Source organism: Dendropsophus ebraccatus, chromosome 5, assembly GCF_027789765.1.
Source record: "Dendropsophus ebraccatus isolate aDenEbr1 chromosome 5, aDenEbr1.pat, whole genome shotgun sequence".
NCBI classification, from domain to species: domain Eukaryota; kingdom Metazoa; phylum Chordata; class Amphibia; order Anura; family Hylidae; genus Dendropsophus; species Dendropsophus ebraccatus.
In genome coordinates this window covers 33,750,455-33,773,460 of record NC_091458.1, presented here as the reverse complement: position 1 = coordinate 33,773,460, position 23,006 = coordinate 33,750,455, and the positions used below count along the sequence as shown (strand labels likewise).

The following is a 23,006-nucleotide window of genomic DNA, read 5'->3' as shown; positions in this document are numbered from 1 at the left end:
GTTTCCACTACAAATACTGCATAAAGAATAAACTTTGTAAAGTCTCTTAGGGCAGCTTTACACGTAGCCAATCGCAGCGGATTTCACGCTGTGAGTTCTGCAGCGAAATCGAATGTGATTCCTGCTACTTTTAGTTTGAATGGGGTAACATACTCACAGCATAATTTTCATTCCACTGCGAGTATGTAAATGTCAGCCCCTAAACCAGCTGCCGCCCGGAGCATATTTTACTTGGTCCATGCTCCCGCTGCATCTGAGGCTCCTGGCTACCGTAGGTCCTGCGCAGCCAATCAGTGACCGCTGCAGGGCTGTGCACTGATTGGCTGAGCGGGACCTACAGGAGTCGGGAGCCTCAGATGCAGTCAGATGCAGACACTTATTAGTAATGCTTTATAATGTCCTTCATGCTGCTCCTGCTTCTGAGGGTGTGCTATAGAAATATAGGAGAATCAGGTCTCTTTTTTATGTATACAAGGAAGACATTTGTGCAGCTGACCTCTACCCACTGGCTGAGGTGCAACTCAAAGCTACAGATGCAGACTATAGAGGAAATAACTAGTTAAATTTGTTTATATACAAGTTATATAAGGACCTGAAAGAGCTTTACTCCTCATCTACTGTACACACCCTTAATAAGGCTATCCTTCTAAGCATCCATCATTAAAAGTTCAGGTGATCATGAATCTTATGCATGGCATAATGTAGTAGCTATAATGGAACACGGAAATGAATATTCCCTTAACTTTGTATAGACATTAAATATACACGAGGGTCTCATTGACATCTAATGGTTTACATCACTGCAATAACAGCTGCTTTGAGCAAAGGCATGATGCTTATAAAAGCCATGACAAGCCATCACAAGCCCTGAGAAGCCTTCACTGAGATAATAATAAAGTAATGGAAATAAAATGTAATGGCTATCAGACAGTAAGAATGGTCTGGTGGAAGAAAAGTTTGGAAAGGTTATGTAATGTAATGTTATATAAGGTTATTTTTAAAAGATATCAGGTATGAGTTACTTCCAGTTACTTATGGCTATGTTCATATGATGTTTTTTATTTCCATTTTTTTTTTTTATGACGTCAGTCGTTTCACATTTTGGGCACCCGTCATTACAATGATGCATTATTCTTATTATATTTATAAATCACTGGTTTGACTAAAAAAAATGCAATCACAAAAAAAAAACTTCTTAAAAGTCTTGGCCACTATGTGTCTTTGCAGTCTGTTGCCCACTGCCTGGTGTCGGGAGAAATCTGTCTCTAGTAACAGACAGAGTAGGACAAGTTACAGCAAGTAGGGATAGGACTTAGCATGTACTATGTGCAGCACAGTAAAAGAGATCCTGTAAATGCTCGGGCTGTGTACCTGAAAGCTAAGCCAGTGTACCTGCTAAAGATGATTTACACTGTTCTTCCAAGGTAAATCAAGGCTTCTCTTTCATTACCAATAAAGCTCAGGGCAGTTATCCTTTGTTTTAAAAACTGTGTGCCTACTACTGTATGCCCAGAGTGCTGCAGTGTATCTCCTCCTTCTGCTTTCCTTTAGATTCTCAGCAGCAGCAACAGTAATAGCTCATTGCTTAAAGGGCAACTCTAGCCAATTTTTTTATTCTTTCAAATCAACTGGTTTCAGAAAGTGCCAGAGATTTGTAATTGACTTCTATTAAAAATCAGCTGCTGTTTGTCCTGCAGGAAGTGGTGTATTCTTTGCAGTCTGACACAGTGCTCTCTGCTGCCACCTCTGTCCATGACAGGAACTGCCCAGAGCAGTAATAAATCCTCATAGAAAACGTTTTTTTTTTGTTTTTTTTAAATAGAAGTAATCTACAAATTTGTATAACTTTCTCCAGAGTACCTCTTTATTATAAAATAGATTTATAAAATTCTTTTGAAACAGATAGCCTTTAAGAATCACAGCCATGTTTTCTGCAGAGAAAGGGATCCTTACAGCTCATACGACGAGGACAGAAATACAGAGATGTCCTGACTGTAACACACATTACTCATTCGTGACCCTTTCCTCTGACAGTCTCTTTACTAGAATTAGAAATGATGTCATCAGAAGGCTTGAAGTATCGGATGGCCGTATTTGTGTCTTCAGCCATTTTTTAAACATTGACAGTTTGTATTGATTTTTCTATTTCTTATGGCCATGAGCTCAGACACACAATGCACTTACAGACATTTGCATAGAATAGACCCACGGCAAGGTCTTTATACAGTATTTGTAGGTTTGCGGCTGATACAAGAAAGTCCTAGATATCACGGAGGATAATTATCCCGCTTGGCGCACAATAATAAAAACACTGGTTATTCACAAAGAAAAAATAAAAGGGACATAAATTCAATTACTACCACATAGTGCTGCTGATGCAGTAGCGTTATTATTAGTGAGAAGGATCTTTTCCTGTTTCAGCTCTGAACCCATCACACAAAAATGATCTATTCACATGGGGGAGTAAAACAGTGAAATTTTGGTCTGAAAAAGCACAAAGATAAAACCTACAGAGATAAATAGGTATAAACTGATGTATTGTTATGTATCAGATGTCAGGCATGTGCAATCTCCTGATCTGTCACAAAAATATTGGCAGGTGGTCTCTACTGTGTATACAAAAGTGTGTGCACCACTGCATGGCAATAGAGAGTGAAAGTTTAGAGAGGAGATTGGGAAGTGATCGTAACAACGGGGGAGAAGAACAGTACAGCGATGGACTCTTAAAGGGATCTAACCTGATCTTTAAAGGGGTACTCCAGTGAAAAATATTTCTTTCAATTCAACTGGTGCCAAAGATTTGGAATTTACTTCTATTCAAAAATCTCCAGTCTTGCAGTACTTTTTAGCTGCTGTATCCCCTGCAGGAAGTGGTGTATTCTTTCCAGTTTGACACAGTGCTCTCTGCTGCCACCTCTGTCCGTGTCATGAACTGTCCAGAGCAGCAGCAAATCCCCATAGAAATCTCCTGCTATCCAGAGTGTAAAGAATACACCACTTCCTGCATGGTATACAGCAGCTGATAAGTACTGGAAGACTGTAAATTTTTTTATAGACAAAATATACAAATCTCTGGCACTTTCTGGTACCAGTTGATTTAAAAAAACAAAACAAAACACTGTGGGCGGTACTATAGCCCTTGCTGCACCAATCTACCCACCCGCTTCCTCTTCATGAATCTTCATTTCCACAGTGATGAGCAGCCAGAGTGATGTCACTTCTATCAGGGATGGGAGGAGGAAGGAGGAATACTTACATCCCTTAGCACTTTATGAGCTTGGGAAATCCTCTTTTATACTTTAGAAACAGATTGCTGATCTCAGGGAGACCAGCCAAACGATAACAATGCAGTGAAATCCTAGGTGCATTGCTCCCTGGGAAACATGAATATGCAAAAGAAGAGCCCGTGGAGCCTCACTTAAGAGTCTCAAAACACAGGACTAGCCAGATATCGTATAAGTAAATGTTATGACAAGCGAAAAACCAAGGCCAGGTATCCATCCACAGACAGCTGTTTCAGGGTGTTGCCCCTCATTGGTGTCTCCTAAATGAGGCTCCATGGGCTCTTCTTTTGCATATTTATGTTTTCCAGGGAACAATGCACCTAGGATTTTACTGCATTGAGCGCTTTAACCAGCAGCCGGCAGTGTTATCGTTTGGCTGGTCTCCCTGAGATCAGCGATCTGTTTCTTTTATGGCTCTACTAGGCATTGCTCCCACCTAGCCAGAATCCTGCTCCACACTGATGAGGGACAACACCCAAAAAAGCTGTCTGTGGATGGATACCTGGCCTTGGTTTTTCCCTTGTCATTACATTGACTTATAGAGCCACTTTATATGGTGGTTTTGGTGGTTTCCTTACAGGAGCCATCCCTTGGCTGGGTCCTTCCCGGAGGGATATCTGGCTAGTCCTGTGTTTTGAGACTCTTAAATGAGGCTCCACAGGCTCTTCTTTTGCATATTCATCTTTTATACTTTCCCCAGGAGAATAAAAGCATTTGTTTCTATGTTCTGGAAGCACAGACTGATATATGAAAGGTACCATGTGTCTCTTTGTCCGAACAGCTATCTAACAATGTCAGCAGTTCAGAACATAAATTACATCTGACAGATTCCCTTTTACTTTAATTCCCACATAGCACATGAAAGTTTCAATCCTTCCAACCTCCCCTTTCCATGTCCCTGTTAGATGTGAAGCCATTACCTAATTACAGTAATTGCTATGCTAAACTTACATTACCTGCCAGTCAAGTGAGAAGATTTCAGTGTCGTTTTTGTAAAGAGTTTTAATTAGAAATTATGCACAATTCTTTAGTAAATCACATATTCTCTTGATCTCGGTGTGTGCTCATGAATTACCAGGTTTCTGCAGCTTCTTAACACTGCAGGATATTGATAAGCAACATTGTCATGTTCAAGTTAAACTGCGGCACGGATGAAAGCTTATTCTGGATAGTGAAGGGAAATGTAACACCGCACAGTACATGAGTGATGTGGATTATGGGAGTGATACCTTCAAAGTCAAAATACTAAAAAAATAAAAAAAATCAGGTTTCCTAACCTAATTTTTTTTTTTTTTTTTTTTAAATATAGTAAGTCCAGAATAAGGTCAGTCATGCCAGTGCATGCTGGATCAGTGTAGGTATCAGGGCATGTTAAGTAATTAAAGGGGTTATCCACAAGTGGAGAAAATACAGCAACTTTCTTACTGGGCCTATTAGATGGCCCAATAATTGGGCAGTAAGGGCTGCATGGACATTGTTAGCGATGTCCATGCAGCCTTTGCCTAAACACCTGGCATTGCACCTCTACCCGCTCCCGATCTTCTCTCCTATGCTTGTCAGCTGCTGCTGCCGAGACCAGGAAGCTGTGAAGCGCAGGAGAGAAGACCGGGAGCGGGGGGAGGTAAGATGTCAGGTGTTTGACACAGTGCTCTCTGCTGCCACCTCTGTCCGGGGGCTTTTATGGCAGGAGGTGCAATGCTGCCTCTGGCCACAAGAGAAGCTGGAAGGGCAGGTAGCCAAAAACTTTTTGTTCTGCCAGTCAGAGTGCCACAGCATTTAAATGCTCACAATTATAGTGTGAGGGGCCTGCGCACCCCCTTAGTGCATGAGCCCCGTACCAGTGGTGTGGTCTGACTTTTTTGGTAGCTACGCCACTGTTTAACATTATGTTCTGCATCTCTCTCAGCTAGTGAAAGCACAAAGGGTTAACATATAACATGGTAAAACATGTCCTATAATAATATATATTGCAATCTTGTGTGGTGCAGTGGTTACCCAAATACACCTTCCTTTCATGCCGCTATCACTAGCCATGCCTATAGACATCAGGAAAGAACGTAATAATAAATCTGTGATGGCTCAAAAAATATATTAAAAAAAGCAAAGAAGAGGAGAGTGTGAATCCAATCCCATATAAGTCACATAAGCCAAAAGCAAGACATCTAAACATATCCCGAGGAACACTGATGTCCCAAACTGGTAACTATCAAGTTATCTTTTCAGGGGTTAGTAATGTATTCTTGCTCCAACACTATAATTTCATTAGAGACATTAGTGGCAAATAGTGTCAATAATAAATGGGGAAAAGTAAAGGACCGTGCTCTGTGTTATTTGTAGAATCTGGTATTCCCATCACATGAGGCCACTGCATTTAGCAGAATAATAATAATAATAATAATAATAAAAGTATCACCGTCGCCTTATTCCCTTATTACACATTTCACCTAAATCCTACAAATATGTTGTAGTTGTAAGCCCTTATTCCCACAGAAGTCGGAATGGCATCTTTTGGTGCCACCTGGTGGCTTGTATCAGAACAGCAGATTCTGCAAATATTGCATCTTTATAAGGAGATCTTCCATTTTTCCTTCTCTATTACGTATATATTGATGCTGTTCTCTGAGAAGTTATAGAGTCTCCGCAGACAAAAATGGAGAAAGTAAAGGCCCTGCTGATCATAGTGGTGCCAACCAATTTGGAAATAACACAGAGCGGTGAGAGAAGGCATTAAGCGTAGGATCTTTTTCCCAAAACTTTTGCCAAAAAAAAAAAGTTTTTTGTGACAGTGCCTCTTTAATTCGTAGATCTCTATAAATTAAGGTCAGCAACAGCCGGGGCAGGCAGCAGAGCCTGCTGGGGACCTCCCTGATGACTCTTGGTTGGGACAGCATGAAAGTGATAATCCCTATTACAGCATAATCTTCAGTCTGAACTTGAGCGTGCTGCATTTGATAACCAGTACCTGCAGAAGTTGGATGCAGCCCTAGGGAGTCCTGGAAAACATGGATACAGCCATGGGCTTTAGGGCTGATCCAACCTATTCAGCCTCTATCAGGTAAAAGGTGTAATGCCTACTCTGTCCTGTGGAGGCACTGCAGGGAAAATTACATCTAGGTCCCTATACAAAGTACAGATGTACAATGAAGGTCTCATTTGCTAGATATCCCCTCATTCAGTATTTTGTAGAGGAGGAAGCTAAACAGACACAACCATGGCCTTGAGATCAGCATTAAAAAGATCAGACAGACTTCTAGAAGCAGCTCCCACAAGTTGGATTGGTTGGATGGGCACTTCTGGCGTACCATACGGTCAAGCTGCTCCCACAACAGCTCAATGGGGTGGTGATCTGGTGACTGCGCTGGCCACTCCATTACCTATGATAGAATACCAGCTGCTGCTTCTGCTGTAAATAGTTCTTGCACAATATGGAGGTGTGTTTAGGGTCATTGTCCTGTTGTAGGATGAAATTGGCTCCAATCCAGCGCTGTCCACTGGGTATGGCATGGCGTTGCAGAGTGATAGCCTTCCTTATTCAGAATCCCTTTTACCCTGTACAAATCTCCCACCTTACCAGCACCAAAGCAACCCCAGACCATCACATTACCTCCACCATGCTTAACAAATGGCGTCAGGAATTCTTCCAGCATCTTTTCATTTGTTCTGCGTCTCACAAACGTTCTTCTTTGTGATCCAAACACCTCAAACTTGGATTCATCCGTCCACAACACTTTTTTCCAGTCTTCCTCTGTCCAATGTCTGTGTTCTTTTGCCCATCTTAATCTTTTTCTTTTATTGGCCAGTCTCAGATATGGCTTTTTCTTTGCCACTCTGCCCTGAAGCCCAAAATCCCGCAGCCCCCTCTTCACGGTAGATGTTGACACTGGTGTTTTGCGGGGACTATTTAATGAAGATGCCAGTTGGGGACCTGTGAGGCGTCTGTTTCTCAAACTAGAGACTCTAATGTGCTTATCTTCTTGCTTAGTTGTGCAACGCGGCCTCCCACTTCTTTTTCTACTCTAGTTAGAGCCTGTTTGTGCTGTCCTCTGAAGGGAGTATTACACACTGTTGTAGGAATTCTTCAATTTCTTCGCAATTTCTCGCATGGAACAGCCTTCATTTCTAAGAACAAGAATAGACTGTCGAGTTTTAGATGAAAGTTCTCTCTTTCTGGCCATTTCGAGCGTTTAATTGACCCCACAAATGTGATGCTCCAGAAACTCAATCTGCTCAAAGGAAGGTCAGTTTTGTAGCTTCTGTAACGAGCTAGACTGTATTTTTAGATGTGTGAACATGATTGCACAAGGGTTTTCTAATCATCAATTAGCCTTCTGAGCCAATGAGCAAACACATTGTACCATTAGAACACTGGAGTGATAGTTGCTGGAAATGGGCCTCTATACACCTATGTAGATATTGCACCAAAACCCAGACATTTGCAGCTAGAATAGTCATTTACCACATTAGCAATGTATAGAGTGTATTTGTTTAAAGTTAGGACTAGTTTAAAGTTATCTTCATTGGAAAGTACAGTGATTTTCCTTCAAAAATAAGGACATTTCAATGTGACCCCAAACTTTTGAACGGTAGTGTATATATATATATATATATATATATATATATATATATATATATATATATATATATATATATTTGGCATGGTGGGGCTGTAAGAGGCAGTTCTATGCCTCTGGAGTGGGAATTGGAGTTCAGGTGGAGCTCCTGGTCCAGATACTCCACTCCAGTCCAAGAGCTAATGAGGCTCTGAAACCACCTGGTGGATCTATTAGAGACTCCAGAGATTCCCAGGTGATAGTTCCCAGGTGAAGACTCCCAGGGTGGGAGAAAACAGGCAGCGCTAGGCCTGTGGGAGCTGCAGACAACTCTGAGTGAGACCAGTGGAGCTGGTGATATTGAGCATTAGGCTCATAAGTGACAGCTAGGGAAGCTGTGGTGTTAGTCAGTGGCTAGACGGCCTAGGTTTTATTTTATTGGCAGTGTTGCCTATGTCTTGTGTTTTCTTTTAACTGATAAATAAAGCGTGAGTGAGATCCGTATAAAACTGTACAGCGCTGACTAGACTGCAATTTGCAATGTGCCAACCATCTCAGACCCAGGAGATGGCGATTCCAGCAAGTGAGTAACCCCCAGATTGTCACTAATATATATATATATATATATATATATATATATATATAATTTTGTATTATCATTATTTATTTATTTTTTATTAAAAAAAAAAAAAGATGAGTGGTGATCTAGAACAGGGGCAAAACAACAATTCCCATGACGCTTGGACAGACATGATGGAAACTGTAGTTTTGTAGCAGCTGGAGGGCCTGAGTTTGACACCTGTGGTGTAGTAGCTGGGACCTCAGCTCAGGGCCGGCTCCAGCTTTTTGTGGGCCCTTGGGCGACAGAGCCTCGGCGGGCCCCTTTGAGGAGCAAATCATGGAGAGACAGGCGAGGAAAGATTTGCAGCAGAAGAAACATGTGGCTGCTGCATAACTTTCTCCTCCTGTATCTCCTGATCTCTGCAGTAGTCAGGACTCTGGAGGAGTCAGACCCAGTCACAGGATTATATATATATATCATGCTGGTGCTGCTAGTTCTCTAGTATACAGCGCCTTGTGTGTGTGTGTGTGTGTGTGTGTATATACATACACACACACAGAGCAGGAGCTGTATACTAGAGAACTAGCAGCACCAGCATTATATATATATATATATATATATATATTTATAATATGAACATGGTGAGACCTCTAGTTCTCCTATATACAGGCCCTGCAGTGATATACAGTGTGTGTATATATATATATATATATATATATATATATATATATATATATATACACACACACTGTATATCACTGCAGGGCCTGAATATAGGAGAACTAGAGGTCTCACCATGTTCATATGATAGATAGGAGATAGGGAAATAGATAGATAGATAGATAGATAGATAGATAGATAGATAGGAGATAGGGAAATAGATAGATAGATAGATAGATAGATAGGAGATAGGGAAATAGATAGATAGATAGATAGATAGGAGATAGGGAAATAGATAGATAGATAGATAGATAGATAGATAGATAGATAGGAGATAGGGAGATAGATAGATAGATAGATAGATAGATAGATAGATAGATAGGAGATAGGGAAATAGATAGATAGATAGGAGATAGGGAAATAGATAGATAGATAGATAGGAGATAGGGAAATAGATAGATAGATAGATAGGAGATAGGGAAATAGATAGATAGGAGATAGATAGATAGATAGATAGATAGATAGATAGATAGATAGATAGGAGATAGGGAAATAGATAGATAGATAGGAGATAGATAGATAGATAGATAGATAGATAGATAGATAGATAGGAGATAGGGAAATAGATAGATAGATAGATAGATAGATAGGAGATAGGGAAATAGATAGATAGATAGATAGATAGATAGGAGATAGGGAAATAGATAGATAGATAGATAGATAGATAGGAGATAGGGAAATAGATAGATAGATAGATAGATAGGAGATAGGGAAATAGATAGATAGATAGATAGGAGATAGGGAAATAGATAGATAGATAGATAGATAGATAGATAGGAGATAGGGAAATAGATAGATAGATAGATAGATACAGATATCTAGTTGTTTTGTGTATAGAGGTCCTGCTGTAATATATCTATATCTATTACAGCAGGATATATATATATATATATATATATATATATATATATAAGTAAAAAATAGTAGTAGTAGAACGGCACTGTGCAGACTTTCAGTCAAAAAAACGGCTTCAAGCCAATGGGTGCACGTCACTTAAGCAGTCGACCCCCGACTCCACTTCATAAGTAACAAACGATGGGAAGACGGCACTCCAATAGTGAATAAATGTGTAATAGTTTATTCACCCATACACGTAATGCGACGTTTCGACTCAAGCATGAGTCTTTCTCAAGCTTGAGAAAGACTCATGCTTGAGTCGAAACGTCGCATTACGTGTATGGGTGAATAAACTATTACACATTTATTCACTATTGGAGTGCCGTCTTCCCATCGTTTGTTACTTATATATATATATATATATATATATATATATATATATATATATATATATCCTGCTGTAATAGATATAGATATATTACAGCAGGACCTCTATACACAAAACAAGTAGAAGAACCAGCACATACAGGACACTTAGTTTGCAGAGCCTACCTGCTGCCCTTTATCAGGTCATGTGTCCGATCACATGACCCGTGACATCATCAAAGGTCCTTCAGACTCAAAGGTCCTCTTTCCTACTCGGCTGTAGGGAAGATTTGTGATGGAAGACAGGTGCTCGGGGGCCCCAGTATGTATCGGCGTGGCCCCTAACTGTCACATGCGGCCTCTAGGGGCCCAGTCCCCTTTGTTACTACACTTTTTTTTCTTTTTTACTAACAAAAAAAATGTAGTAACAAACGGGAGTGGGCCCCTAGAGGAGCTGGGGGCCCCGGCATTTGCCCTACTTAGCCGGGTGCTGACGCCGGCCCTGCCTCAGCTAATGGGTGAAATTAACAGATTAGTGACACCTATGGTTGAAGGACAGAAGTGCAGTTTATCAGACTAATGGTGCGTTTACACGTAATGATTATCATGTGCGATAACGATCGAATTTGAACAATAATGGTACGTGTAAACGCAGCGAACGATCAAACGACGAACGAGTAATCGTTCATTTGGATTTTACAACATGTTCTTAAATCGTCTTTCGCAAAAAATTTGCAGATCGTTCCGTGTAAACAATCGTTCACCGATTTAACCAATGTGTGAGATAGGCTTAAGCGGTCGCAAAGCGATCGCAAAACGATTTTCTGTACGATATATTGTACCGTCTAAATGCTGATCGTTATGAAAAAAAAAAATGTTACTCCAACATCGTTAATCGTACGATCGGGCCAATTATCGTTTCATGTAAACGCAGCATTAATCATTTAATTTTATGCATTAAAAAAAAAAAAAAAAGGGAGACGACCATGGCAAATAAGGCTTATAATGACAAGCCGTATGGTAAAATTTCTTGTATTTTCTGCATATGCTTCACCATTAATAATGAAGCAATATTCTAAGGTTTATGGCACGTAGAACGAGGCAAATATGTAAGCAGCTAAACTGAAAATGTATTGTATTCCTCTATTATTACTTACCCACATCCATCAGCCGGAACGTGAATTACCTGCAGCTTATTCACCTAATCTGCATTATCGGCCCTAGAGAGCATTTCACGCCCACACATCTATCCCATACCATACATCAATCCATCCCATACCACACATCTATGCCATACCACACATCTATGCCATACCACACATCTATGCCATACCATACATCAATCCATCCCATACCACACATCTATGCCATACCACACATCTATGCCATACCACACATCTATGCCATACCATACATCAATCCATCCCATACTACACATCCATCCCGTACCACACATCTATGCCATACCATACATCCATCCCGTACCACACATCTATGCCATACCATACATCCATCCCGTACCACACATCTATGCCATACCATCCATCCATCCCGTATCACACATCTATGCCATACCATACATCCATCCCATACCACACATCTATGCCATACCATACATCCATCCCGTACCACACATCTATGCCATACCATACATCCATCCCGTACCACACATCTATGCCATACCATCCATCCATCCCGTATCACACATCTATGCCATACCATACATCCATCCCCTACCACACATCTATGCCATACCATACATCCATCCCGTATCACACATCTATGCCATACCATACATCCATCCCGTACCACACATCTATGCCATACCATACATCCATCCCGTACCACACATCTATGCCATACCATACATCCATCCCCTACCACACATCTATGCCATACCATACATCCATCCCATCCCGTACCACACATCTATGCCATACCATACATCCATCCCGTACCACACATCTATGCCATACCATACATCCATCCCGTGCCACACATCTATGTCATACCATACATCCATCCCGTGCCATACATCTATGCCATACCATACATCCATCCCATGCGACACATCTATGCCATACCATACATCCATCCCGTGCCACACATCTATGCCATACCATACATCTGTCCCGTGCCACACATCTATGCCATACCACACATCCGTCCTGTGCCACACATCCGTCCCGTGCCGCACATCTATCCCATACCCAGGGCCGCATTAAGGTTGGTGGAAGCCCTGGGCAACAATTTTGTTGGCCCCCCCCCATTTTCTTCCCCCACAAATAAACCACACAGTGATCTATACAGGTGGCTGATTACTGTAGGGGACTTAGCACCTACCCCTCCTCACTCCAGGCTGTATGGCTCAGCATCCTCCTCTGTTCTGCATATGATGGTCCCTAGAGGCTGCAGTCCAGAGGAAGATGCCAGGCCCTAGAGAAAGGATGGGGGAGGGGTGAGCATCGCGGTGTGTTCCCACCTAATTCAATGCGAGAACACAGCACTTTAGCACTCTCTGTGCGCTCTTGCCCCCTGTGTTATCCACCACAGCTAGCATGTACAGTTGTGAATCGCAGGCAGACCTGGACTTGCAAGTCTAGGTCCCATCTTCAGCTCCCAACCATATAAACTACCTGAAGCAGTAAAGAGCAGAAAGTACTTAAAGGCTGTGTATAATCTATAGCGGATATGCTACATGTGAATATACCCTAAGGATCATGGCATATATAGCTGCACACAGGCTATATATACCATATGCTGCACACAGACTATATATCATACACTGCACACAGGCTATATACCATACACTGAACACAATCTATATACCATACACTGAACACAATCTATATACCATACACTGCACACAGGCTATATACCATACACTGCACACAGGCTGTATGTCATATGCTGCACACAGGCTATATACCATACACTGAACACAATCTATATATCATACACTGCACACAGGCTGTATGTCATATGCTGCACACAGGCTATATACCATACACTGCACACAGGCAATATATCATATGCTGCACACAGGGTATATATCATAGGCTACACACAGGCTATATACCATACACTGCACACAGGCAATATATCATATGCTGCACACAGGGTATATATAATAGGCTGCACACAGGCTATATACCATACACTGCACACAGACAATATATCATAGACTGCACACCGGCTATATTTCATAGGCTGCACACAAGCTATATACCATACACTGCACACAGGCTATATATCACAGGCTGCACACAGGCTATATATCATACACTGCACAAAGGCTACATGTCATATGCTGCACACAGGTTATATATATATATATATGCCCCTATAGTATATGCCCCCATAGTATATGCCCCTGCTCTTATATATGCCCCTATAGTATATATCGCTACTCTCATATATGCCTCTATAGTATATACCCCTGCTCTGATGTGCCAATACAAAACAAAACCTCATACTCACCTGATCTGGGTAGATGACAGGTCTTCTCTCTTCTGGCTCTTCTCTGTTCCTTCAGCCTGTCAGCCACTGTGACAGATGCTCCAGCATGCTCCATGATGTCACATCCCTGCTGGAGAGATCAGGTTTCCTTGCTAAGGTCCCATGCAGTCCTCTCCTCAGTGAGGGGGAGGGGCAAGGGGGAGTGAGGACCTCGGCAGGAGACAGGCACCCGGAAGCTTGACAGGAAGAATCCATTCAAAGACCCGCCAGGGGGGGGGAGTCTGAGCCTGCCGGGAGGGAGATGCTTACACAGGATTAACATTGCAGTGTGGCCAGTGCTGTGTCCAGGTAGGGTTTCCACATGCTTTTTGCGCGTGGGACTGGCTCCCAGACACCACTTCTGGGTTTGGGCTGGTGGAGGCCCCCTAGTGGTGAAGGCCCCTGGGCACGTGCCCCTTGTGCCCTCCCTTTAATCCGGCCCTGCCCATACCACATATCTATCCCATAGCACACATCCATCCCGTACCACACAACCATCCCGTACCACACAACCATCCCGTACCACACATCCATCCCGTACCACACATCCATCCCGTACCACACCATCACTTAAGAAACAAATTTACAAAGGCGTGAATTGATATCACTACTACAGCTGTCACTCATCTTGATGAGTTGTTTCAAGGTAGTGTGTCTATGTATTGTGGGAAAGAAGAGCCCCAATCCCCAGTAACTAGAAGCCTATAGCAACTACTACTGCCTGGAAACTCTTCAAGGATCAGGACAACTTTGGAGATCGTGATAGGACAAGTTATACATTGTTCCGTGTGATATCTTATAATATAATAAACTTGTTGCTTAACAGTGGATACGGTATCCAGACCTGCATACTACATTACAGGAGAGGGGGTGGTGTATAGTAATGTATGTCACTAGTGCTTCCACAGACAGCACCAAGGATTAGAAACAGATAGGGGGAGAGTTATAAAACATGGTGTAAAGTGAAACTGGCTCAGTTGCCCCTAGCAACCAATCAGATTCCACCTTTCATTCCTCACAGACTCTTTGGAAAATGAAAGGTGGAGTCTGATTGGTTGCTAGGGGCAACTGAGCCAGTTTCACTTTACACCAGGGTTGATAAATCTCCCACATATTTTCTATTGCTTTGTACTCTAGGCACTAAACCTAAAGACGCCCCATCTTGGGGAGCCTGGGGGAGAGTGGTTTCGTCCATATGCATTTCTGTACACGTAGGAACATTGTCTAAATTGCATTTTTCATGGTTTTTAACTGCTTAAAACATAAATAAATGTACACATTGAAACAATGATTAGAGCCGTCTGTATATTGTCTTACAGAATTCTCACCACAGGATTGGTAGATTTGAAGGTAATAGCTCACATTTACTACCGCCACACCAGATCTGACCAATATCACCATACTGTGACTGGATAACACTGCCACACCAGACCTGAATAATACCGCCATACTGTGACTGGATAACACCGCCACACCAGACCTGACCAATACCACCATACTGTGACTGGATAACACTGCCACACCAGACCTGACCAATACCGTCATACTGTGACTGGTTAACACAGCCATACCAGACCTCAGCAATACCGCCATACTATGACTGGATAACACCGCCATACCAGACCTGACCAATACCACCATAATGTGACTGGATAACAATGCTGTACCAGACCTAACCAATACTGCCATACTGTGACTGGATAACACCGCCACACCAGACCTGACCAATACCGTCATACTGTGACTGGTTAACACAGCCATACCAGACCTCAGCAATACCGCCATACTATGACTGGATAACACCGCCACACCAGACCTGACCAATACCACCATACTGTGACTGGATAACAATGCTGTACCAGACCTAACCAATACTGCCATACTGTGACTGGATAACACCGCCACACCAGACCTGACCAATACCGTCATACTGTGACTGGATAACACTGCCACACCAGACCTGACCAATACCGCCATACTGTGACTGGATAACACCGCCACACCAGACCTGAATAATACCACCATACTGTGACTGGATAACAATGCTGTACCGGACCTAACCAATACTGCCATACTGTGACTGGATAACAATGCTGTACCGGACCTAACCAATACTGCCATACTGTGACTGGATAACACCGCCACACCAGACCTGACCAATGCCGTCATACTGTGACTGGGTAACACCGCCATACCAGACCTCAGCAATACCGCCATACTGTGACTGGATAACACCGCCACACCAGACCTGACCAATACTACCATACTATGACTGGATAACACCGCCACACCAGACCTGACCAATACCACCATACTGTGACTGGATAACACCGCCATACCAAACCTGAACATTACTGCCATACTGTGACTGGATAACACCACCATACCAGACCTGACCAATACCACCATACTGTGACTGGATAACGCCGCCACACCAGACCTGACCAATACCACCATACTGTGACTGGATAACGCCGCCACACCAGACCTGACCAATACCACCATCTTGTGACTGGATAACACCACCATACCAGACCTGACCAATACCACTATACCTCCCCCCCCCCCCCCCCCCCCCTCAAAAAGACACCAGATTTACTGGCAAGTCTGAACGGGAGATGGGAGACTAAAAAAATAAAAACAAACAAAAAAGTTGTTTCCTTCCCCCTGCTCCTTGGTGCTGCGCCCCTGCAAGGTGCTGCCCTACGCACTGGACCACAGGTGCCTAGTGGTAAATACAGCCCTGGGTACAAGAAGATAGAAGGGAGGGTCCTCAATTTGGGTACTTCCTATATAATATGGAGGATATATAATATGCTGCCCTTGGCGGGGCTTCTTCCAGTCACCTATTACATGACTGACTGTTCATTTCACTGACATATGGATAACTCTTCCTTCTGGATTAGATTCTGCCTTGACTGATAACCTTCAGTCATGTTATAAGGCTCTTTAAAGTAATATTGTCACCCCTCCCCCCTTACTCTATGTGCTGTTCTCTGCACCACCTACAAGCTTAGATGCTGCACATTCAATATATACCTGTATAACACTTGTCTGCTTCTTTTTTCTTCACTATAATCGCTTGATTTCATTGGTGGACAGTGTCACCTAGGCGGGGCTTCGTGACAGTTAGGGCCAGGATGGGGCCCAACTGCCGCAAAGCCCCGCCCAGCTGACACTGTTGCTCGATAAAATAAAGAGAGAGTAAAGGGGGTGACAGTATAACTTTAAAGGGGTCGCGCACTGACTTGCTCATAGATTGGCCGGTGTTGCATGTAGTGTGAACATGGCCTTATACTGTACGGTCATCCACAACCAGCTGCAGCAGTAACAGTTACCACTCGGTCAATGCAATTTAATCTTTTTTTTATATATACATATCATAGCAGTGTCCTACTTTTTTTGTTTAGTGCTTAAAGGGGTTTTCCCGGTAGAATTTCCATAGGTCATTAATATCAGATCAATGGGGATCTAACACTCAACATCACCGCTGATCAGCTGTTTGCTAAAACTAAGATGCTACCATACACAGAGAAACAGCTGATCAGCGAGGATGATGGGTGTCAGCGCTGCATTGTTTTAATATTGATGACCTATTCTGAGGATAAGTCGATACATTTTGCCCTGAAAAAAAACTCTATGCTGTTTGTGCATATTGTGAACCTGTCTATACCGGACTCCATTTTTCCATAATCATTGCAATGTCAGCAAAGTAAGGAAGCCGCCTTATAGTCAAGATATCATTGATGATAAAGAAGGGTACAGGGTAGGAGGGGGAGGGGGGACGGGCATGGTCTGCATAGCGGGGTCTACAGCACTGTGCTCTGACCCAGGAAGTCTCCCTCACCTTCCAAATCATAGCAGATCCACTTAAGGCTGGGGCTTACATCAGGGGACAGGACTGTGTCCCCTCTCCCCCAGCACAGAGAGTGCTGCTATACTGTGCCCACATATGTTCTGCTCATTCCTTAAAGCTCCCTGCAGTCTCTTTCAGCCCTTGTGTTTCTCCATTTCTGCTATTATGTACCCGCACTTACACTCAGCTATATACACTGCTGCTATAATCTGCCTTCATTCACACCAGGGCTGTGGAGTCGGAGTCATGGAGTCAGAGTCAAAGCTAGTTTTGGCTGCAGTCGGAAAAAAATGTACCGACTCCAGCTTTCAAAAAATCTTTAAAAAAATTTAGAATTTAATTTTGATATGAATTTTACAAGTTTTGCTCATGAATATATTAAGAGCAACATTCTAAGAAGACACTGGCCCTATTACATAAGGGGGGTGGGGGAATATATCAGTAATAGGACACTGGCCCTATTACATAAGGGGGGTGGGGGAATATATCAGTAATAGGACACTGACCCTATTACATAAGGGTGGTCGGGAAATATATCAGTAATAGGACACTGGCCCTATTACATAAGGGGGGTCATGGAAAAGTTGTCGGTCACTATTTAGCAGTTTGTTTCTCAGCTGGAAGAGTCCATTGTGTGGGGGGAGATCTTTGTTGTTCTCTTTCTGGATGCTGGATGACTGTATGAGCAGCAGTGTAATATGAAGATATCCTGTGTAATATAGAGGAGGAGGAGAAGACATAAGTAGTGTAGCAGTAACCTCTGTCCTCAGTGTGGTGTTTTCTCTCTGGGAGAAGATTGTGTGTGTTTTTCTTCAGTGTTTTATGGCTGCAGCTGTGTGTATGTATGCTATGGCTGCAGCAGGCTGTGTGTGTGTGTGTGTGTGTGTGTGTGCGTGCGCGCTTTGGCTGCAGCAGGCTGTGTGTGTGTGTTATGGCTGCAGCAGGCTGTGTGTATGTGTGCTATGGCTGCAGCAAGGTGTGTGTGTGCACTATGACTGCAGCAAGCTGTGTGTGTATGCTATGGCCGCAGCAAGCCGTGTGTGTGTGTGTGTGTGTGTGTGATGTGCGCTATGGCTGCAGCAAGCTGTGTGTGTGTGTGTGTGTGTGTGTGTGCTATGGCCGCAGCAAGCCGTGTGTGTGTGTGTGTGTGTGCGCATGCTATTGCGTGCCCCCCACCTTCTATATCACTGTGTGACCTCTTAATCTTTATATGGAGTTGGAGTCGGTCCTGATAAAATTCAGGAGTCGGCCCTGATTTAGGGCCCTGACAGCCCTGAATTAGGGCCCTATTCCATGGGACGATTATCGTTCAGATTATCATTAAATCGTTCGAATCTAAATGATAATTGTTTGGTTGATTAGCAGTTAACGACTAACGAGAAATCGTTGATCGTCTAATAAGACCTGGACCTATTTTTATCTTTGCTCGTTCGCAAATCAATCGCATTGAATAAGACGTCGTTCGGTCGTTCGCAGTAGTGATGAACGCAATAGCGACGACAAGACGACCGCAAGAACGATCATAAGTAAGGATTATCTTTTCATGTAAATGGGTGAACGATTTCAGGTCTTTCGCAATAGCGATCGTTTATCATTATGCGAACGATAATCGTCCCGTGGAATAAGGCCTTTACACTCAGCCACTGTCCTCCTGCACAGCTCTGTGATTCTCACTTCCTGATTGGTCTATGCTGAACACACCCCCCCCCCCTTCCCTGATTGCTGTCATGTGACCACACAGACCTCTGGCAGCAGCCCTGCTTCTCTATTCTTGCCTGTTGCACTACACTCCGCTATTATGATGATCTGCAGCTCCATCCTGTATCTACAAACTGCTGCTGTGTTATCAGGTTTATGCACTTACTATACATTATACTTCACATGCTGATTACTATACTGTACAGTAACTTATATATCACATATTCTGCTGTTTATAAATGTTATTCAGAATAAAAAATCATTATTTTTCGGGTGGGGAACCAATTGTCTGCATATCAGTGATTTCTTATGGGAAAATTTGCTTTAGTTTAAGAGTGGATTTGGATTACAAGCAAAGTCCCAGAACTGATTATGCCCGTAATCCGAGGCACCACTGTACTACATACACACACACAGTATATACATTACAGAAAGTAGAGAATAAACAAATACTACATACACACACAGTATCAAATATTGTGAAATCTGATAACATCACTATATTATAATAACACATCCTAATCCAGTCTGTTATGTTACAGTCCAGCACCCGCAGCAGTCACCACCAAGAAGGATTTATAAATGTTTGCAGAATTTACATCAGTGCCATAAACAGGTAAAACTCAACGAGGAAATTATCCCCCAATATGATATACTACATAACAAAAAGCATTTCCATTTAGCAAAAAACTAAAAGATAGGAGATAGATAGATAGATAGATAGGAGATAGATAGATAGGAGATAGATAGATCCACCCCCCAACAATTTCCTGTTTGCTTTGGCAATGCTAATATGTTATTTAGACCTGCCAGTAAAGCTAATTTGATTTGACTTGATGATAGATAGATAGATAGATAGATAGATAGATAGATAGATAGATAATAGATAGATAGATAGATAGATAGATAGATAATAGATAGATAGGAGATAGATAGATAGATAGATAGATAGATAGATAATAGATAGATAGATAGATAGATAATAGATAGATAAATAGATAGATGATAGATAGATAGATAGATAGATAGATAGATAGATAGATAGATAGATAGAAAAGAGATAGATAGATAGATGAGAGATAGATAGATAGATAGATAGATAGATAGATAGATAGATAGATAAGAGATAGATAGATAGATAGATAGATAGATAGATAGATAGGAGATAGATAGATAGATAGATAGATAGATAGATAGATAGATAGAAAAGAGATAGATAGATAGATGAGAGATAGATAGATAGATAGATAGATAGATAGATAGATAGATAAGAGATAGATAGATAGATAGATAGATAGGAGATAGATAGATAGATAGATAGATAGATAGATAGATAGGAGATAGATAATAGATAGATAGATAGATAGATAGATAGATAGATAGATAGATAGATAAATAGATAGATGATAGATAGATAGATAGATAGATAGATAGAAAAGAGATAGATAGATAGATGAGAGATAGATAGATAGATAGATAAGAGATAGATAGATAGATAGATAGATAGATAGATAGATAGATAGATAGATAGATAGATAGATAGAATATAGAGTAGTCAACCTCTCCATGCTCTAGACATTACAGTATACAGGTAGTGCTGTTGCAACACACAGTGTGCCAAATCGCTACTGAACATACGTATATAAGACCAAGTAATGCCCATAGACATCACGCCAGGGGATACAGATGTGTTGTATACAGTGCTAAATCATTCTCTGCACACATACAGTACAGGTGTAACATGTCCAATTTCAATTCACCGTTTACACACATATACAGGTATATGCCAGGTAGTACAGATGTGCCATGTGTGGTGCCAAGTCACTCACCTGTATATACCAGGCCAGGTAGTACAGGTATGTCCTATGTCAATAACTAAATACACATATAGGTATATGCCAGGTAGTACAGATGTGTCATTCTCTCTAGACCAATATACATGATTATATGACACACCTGTACAGCTGTAAAGTGCCACATCTCTCCATGCATACATCTGCAGCATATTAGCTAGTACATTAGCAGGTAATACAGGTGCCAGTCACATATACATGTATAGCAGATAATACAGGTGCCAGTCACGTATACTTGTATAGCAGGTAATACAGGTGCCAGTCACATATACATGTATAGCAGGTAATACAGGTGCCAGTCACATATACATGTATAGCAGGTAATACAGGTGCCAGTCACATATACATGTATAGCAGGTAATACAAAGGCCAGTCACATATACATGTATAGCAGGTAATATAGATGCTGGTCAGATATACATGTACAGCAGGTAATACATGTGCCAGTCACATATACATGTATAGCAGGTAATATAGATGCCAGTCACATATACATGTATAGCAGGTAATACAGGTGCCAGTCACATATACATATACAGCAGGTAATACAGATGCCAGTCACATATACATATACAGCAGGTAATACAGATGCCAGTCACATATACATATACAGCAGGTAATACAGGTGCCAGTCACATATACATGTACAGCAGGTACTACAGGTGCCAGTCACATATACATATATGGCAGATGATACAGTTGCCAGTCACATATACATGTACAGCAGGTAATACAGATGCCAGTCACATATACATGTACAGCAGGTAATACAGATGCCAGTCACATATACATGTATAGCAGGTAATACAGGTGCCAGTCACATATACATATACAGCAGGTAATACAGGTGCCAGTCACATATACATGTACAGCAGGTAATACAGGTGCCAGTCACATATACATGTACAGCAGGTAATACAGATGCCAGTCACATATACATATATGGCAGATGATACAGTTGCCAGTCACATATACATGTACAGCAGGTAATACAGATGCCAGTCACATATACATGTACAGCAGGTAATACAGATGCCAGTCACATATACATGTATAGCAGGTAATACAGGTGCCAGTCACATACACATGTATAGCAGATAATACAGATGCCAGTCACATATACATGTATAGCAGGTAATACAGGTGCCAGTCACATACATAGGGAGCATACCCAGTGGATGTACTATTATAAAGTGGCCGGGAAGCCTCAGTAATGAATCGCACGGTCTGCACAGGGCTCACCTGATGTCCGGATTCCGTTAAGGAAATGGTATCGGATTGTAAATTCATTCCCCGAGGAATGGCGGCTCCGGGACTGGCGGGGCTTCATCCAGGCAACTTTTGCGGTGCCCGCCGTGCCCGTGTGTCAGGGTGCCATGTGCTGCCCTCCCTCCTCCGGGCAGCTCCTCTTCTGGCAGCGCTAAGCGGCAGCTCTGAGCCGGGACATGGAGGAGGCAGCGCCGGGGACTGGCAGAGCGCACGCCCGGACACCTGTGTCCTCTCCTCCTCCCCCGGAGCCGGCACAGGGGGCTGGGGCACCCTCACGTCACGTGACTGGCAGCTGGAGACAACAGCTGGAGACGGGAGACACCGAGGTTAACCCCGTCCCCGCCACTCACCAACCTCTGATGGACACCGGGACCGCAATGGGCACGGGAGGTGCAGGGAGGCTGCTACAGAGACAACTGGCAAACAGTGTATATGTGTACAGCAAGGGAGATGTATAGCCTGAGCTGTATACACATCTATATACTGTATGTGCAAGAGGAGAGATGTATACAG

The 23,006-nt window shown here is 42.4% G+C and overlaps 1 protein-coding gene across 1 annotated transcript in view; it reads right to left on the bottom strand.

Annotated features, from left to right (window-relative positions):
* SGCG (sarcoglycan gamma) overlaps positions 1-22,712 on the bottom strand; it is a 189,979-nt gene extending 167,267 nt beyond the window's left edge. The window contains exon 1 of the mRNA XM_069972053.1: positions 22,467-22,712. Coding sequence (XP_069828154.1) covers positions 22,467-22,514 — 48 coding nt within the window. The 5' untranslated portion in view covers positions 22,515-22,712. The remainder of the gene's footprint in view (positions 1-22,466) is intronic.
* Between the last annotated feature and the right edge of the window lie 294 nt (positions 22,713-23,006).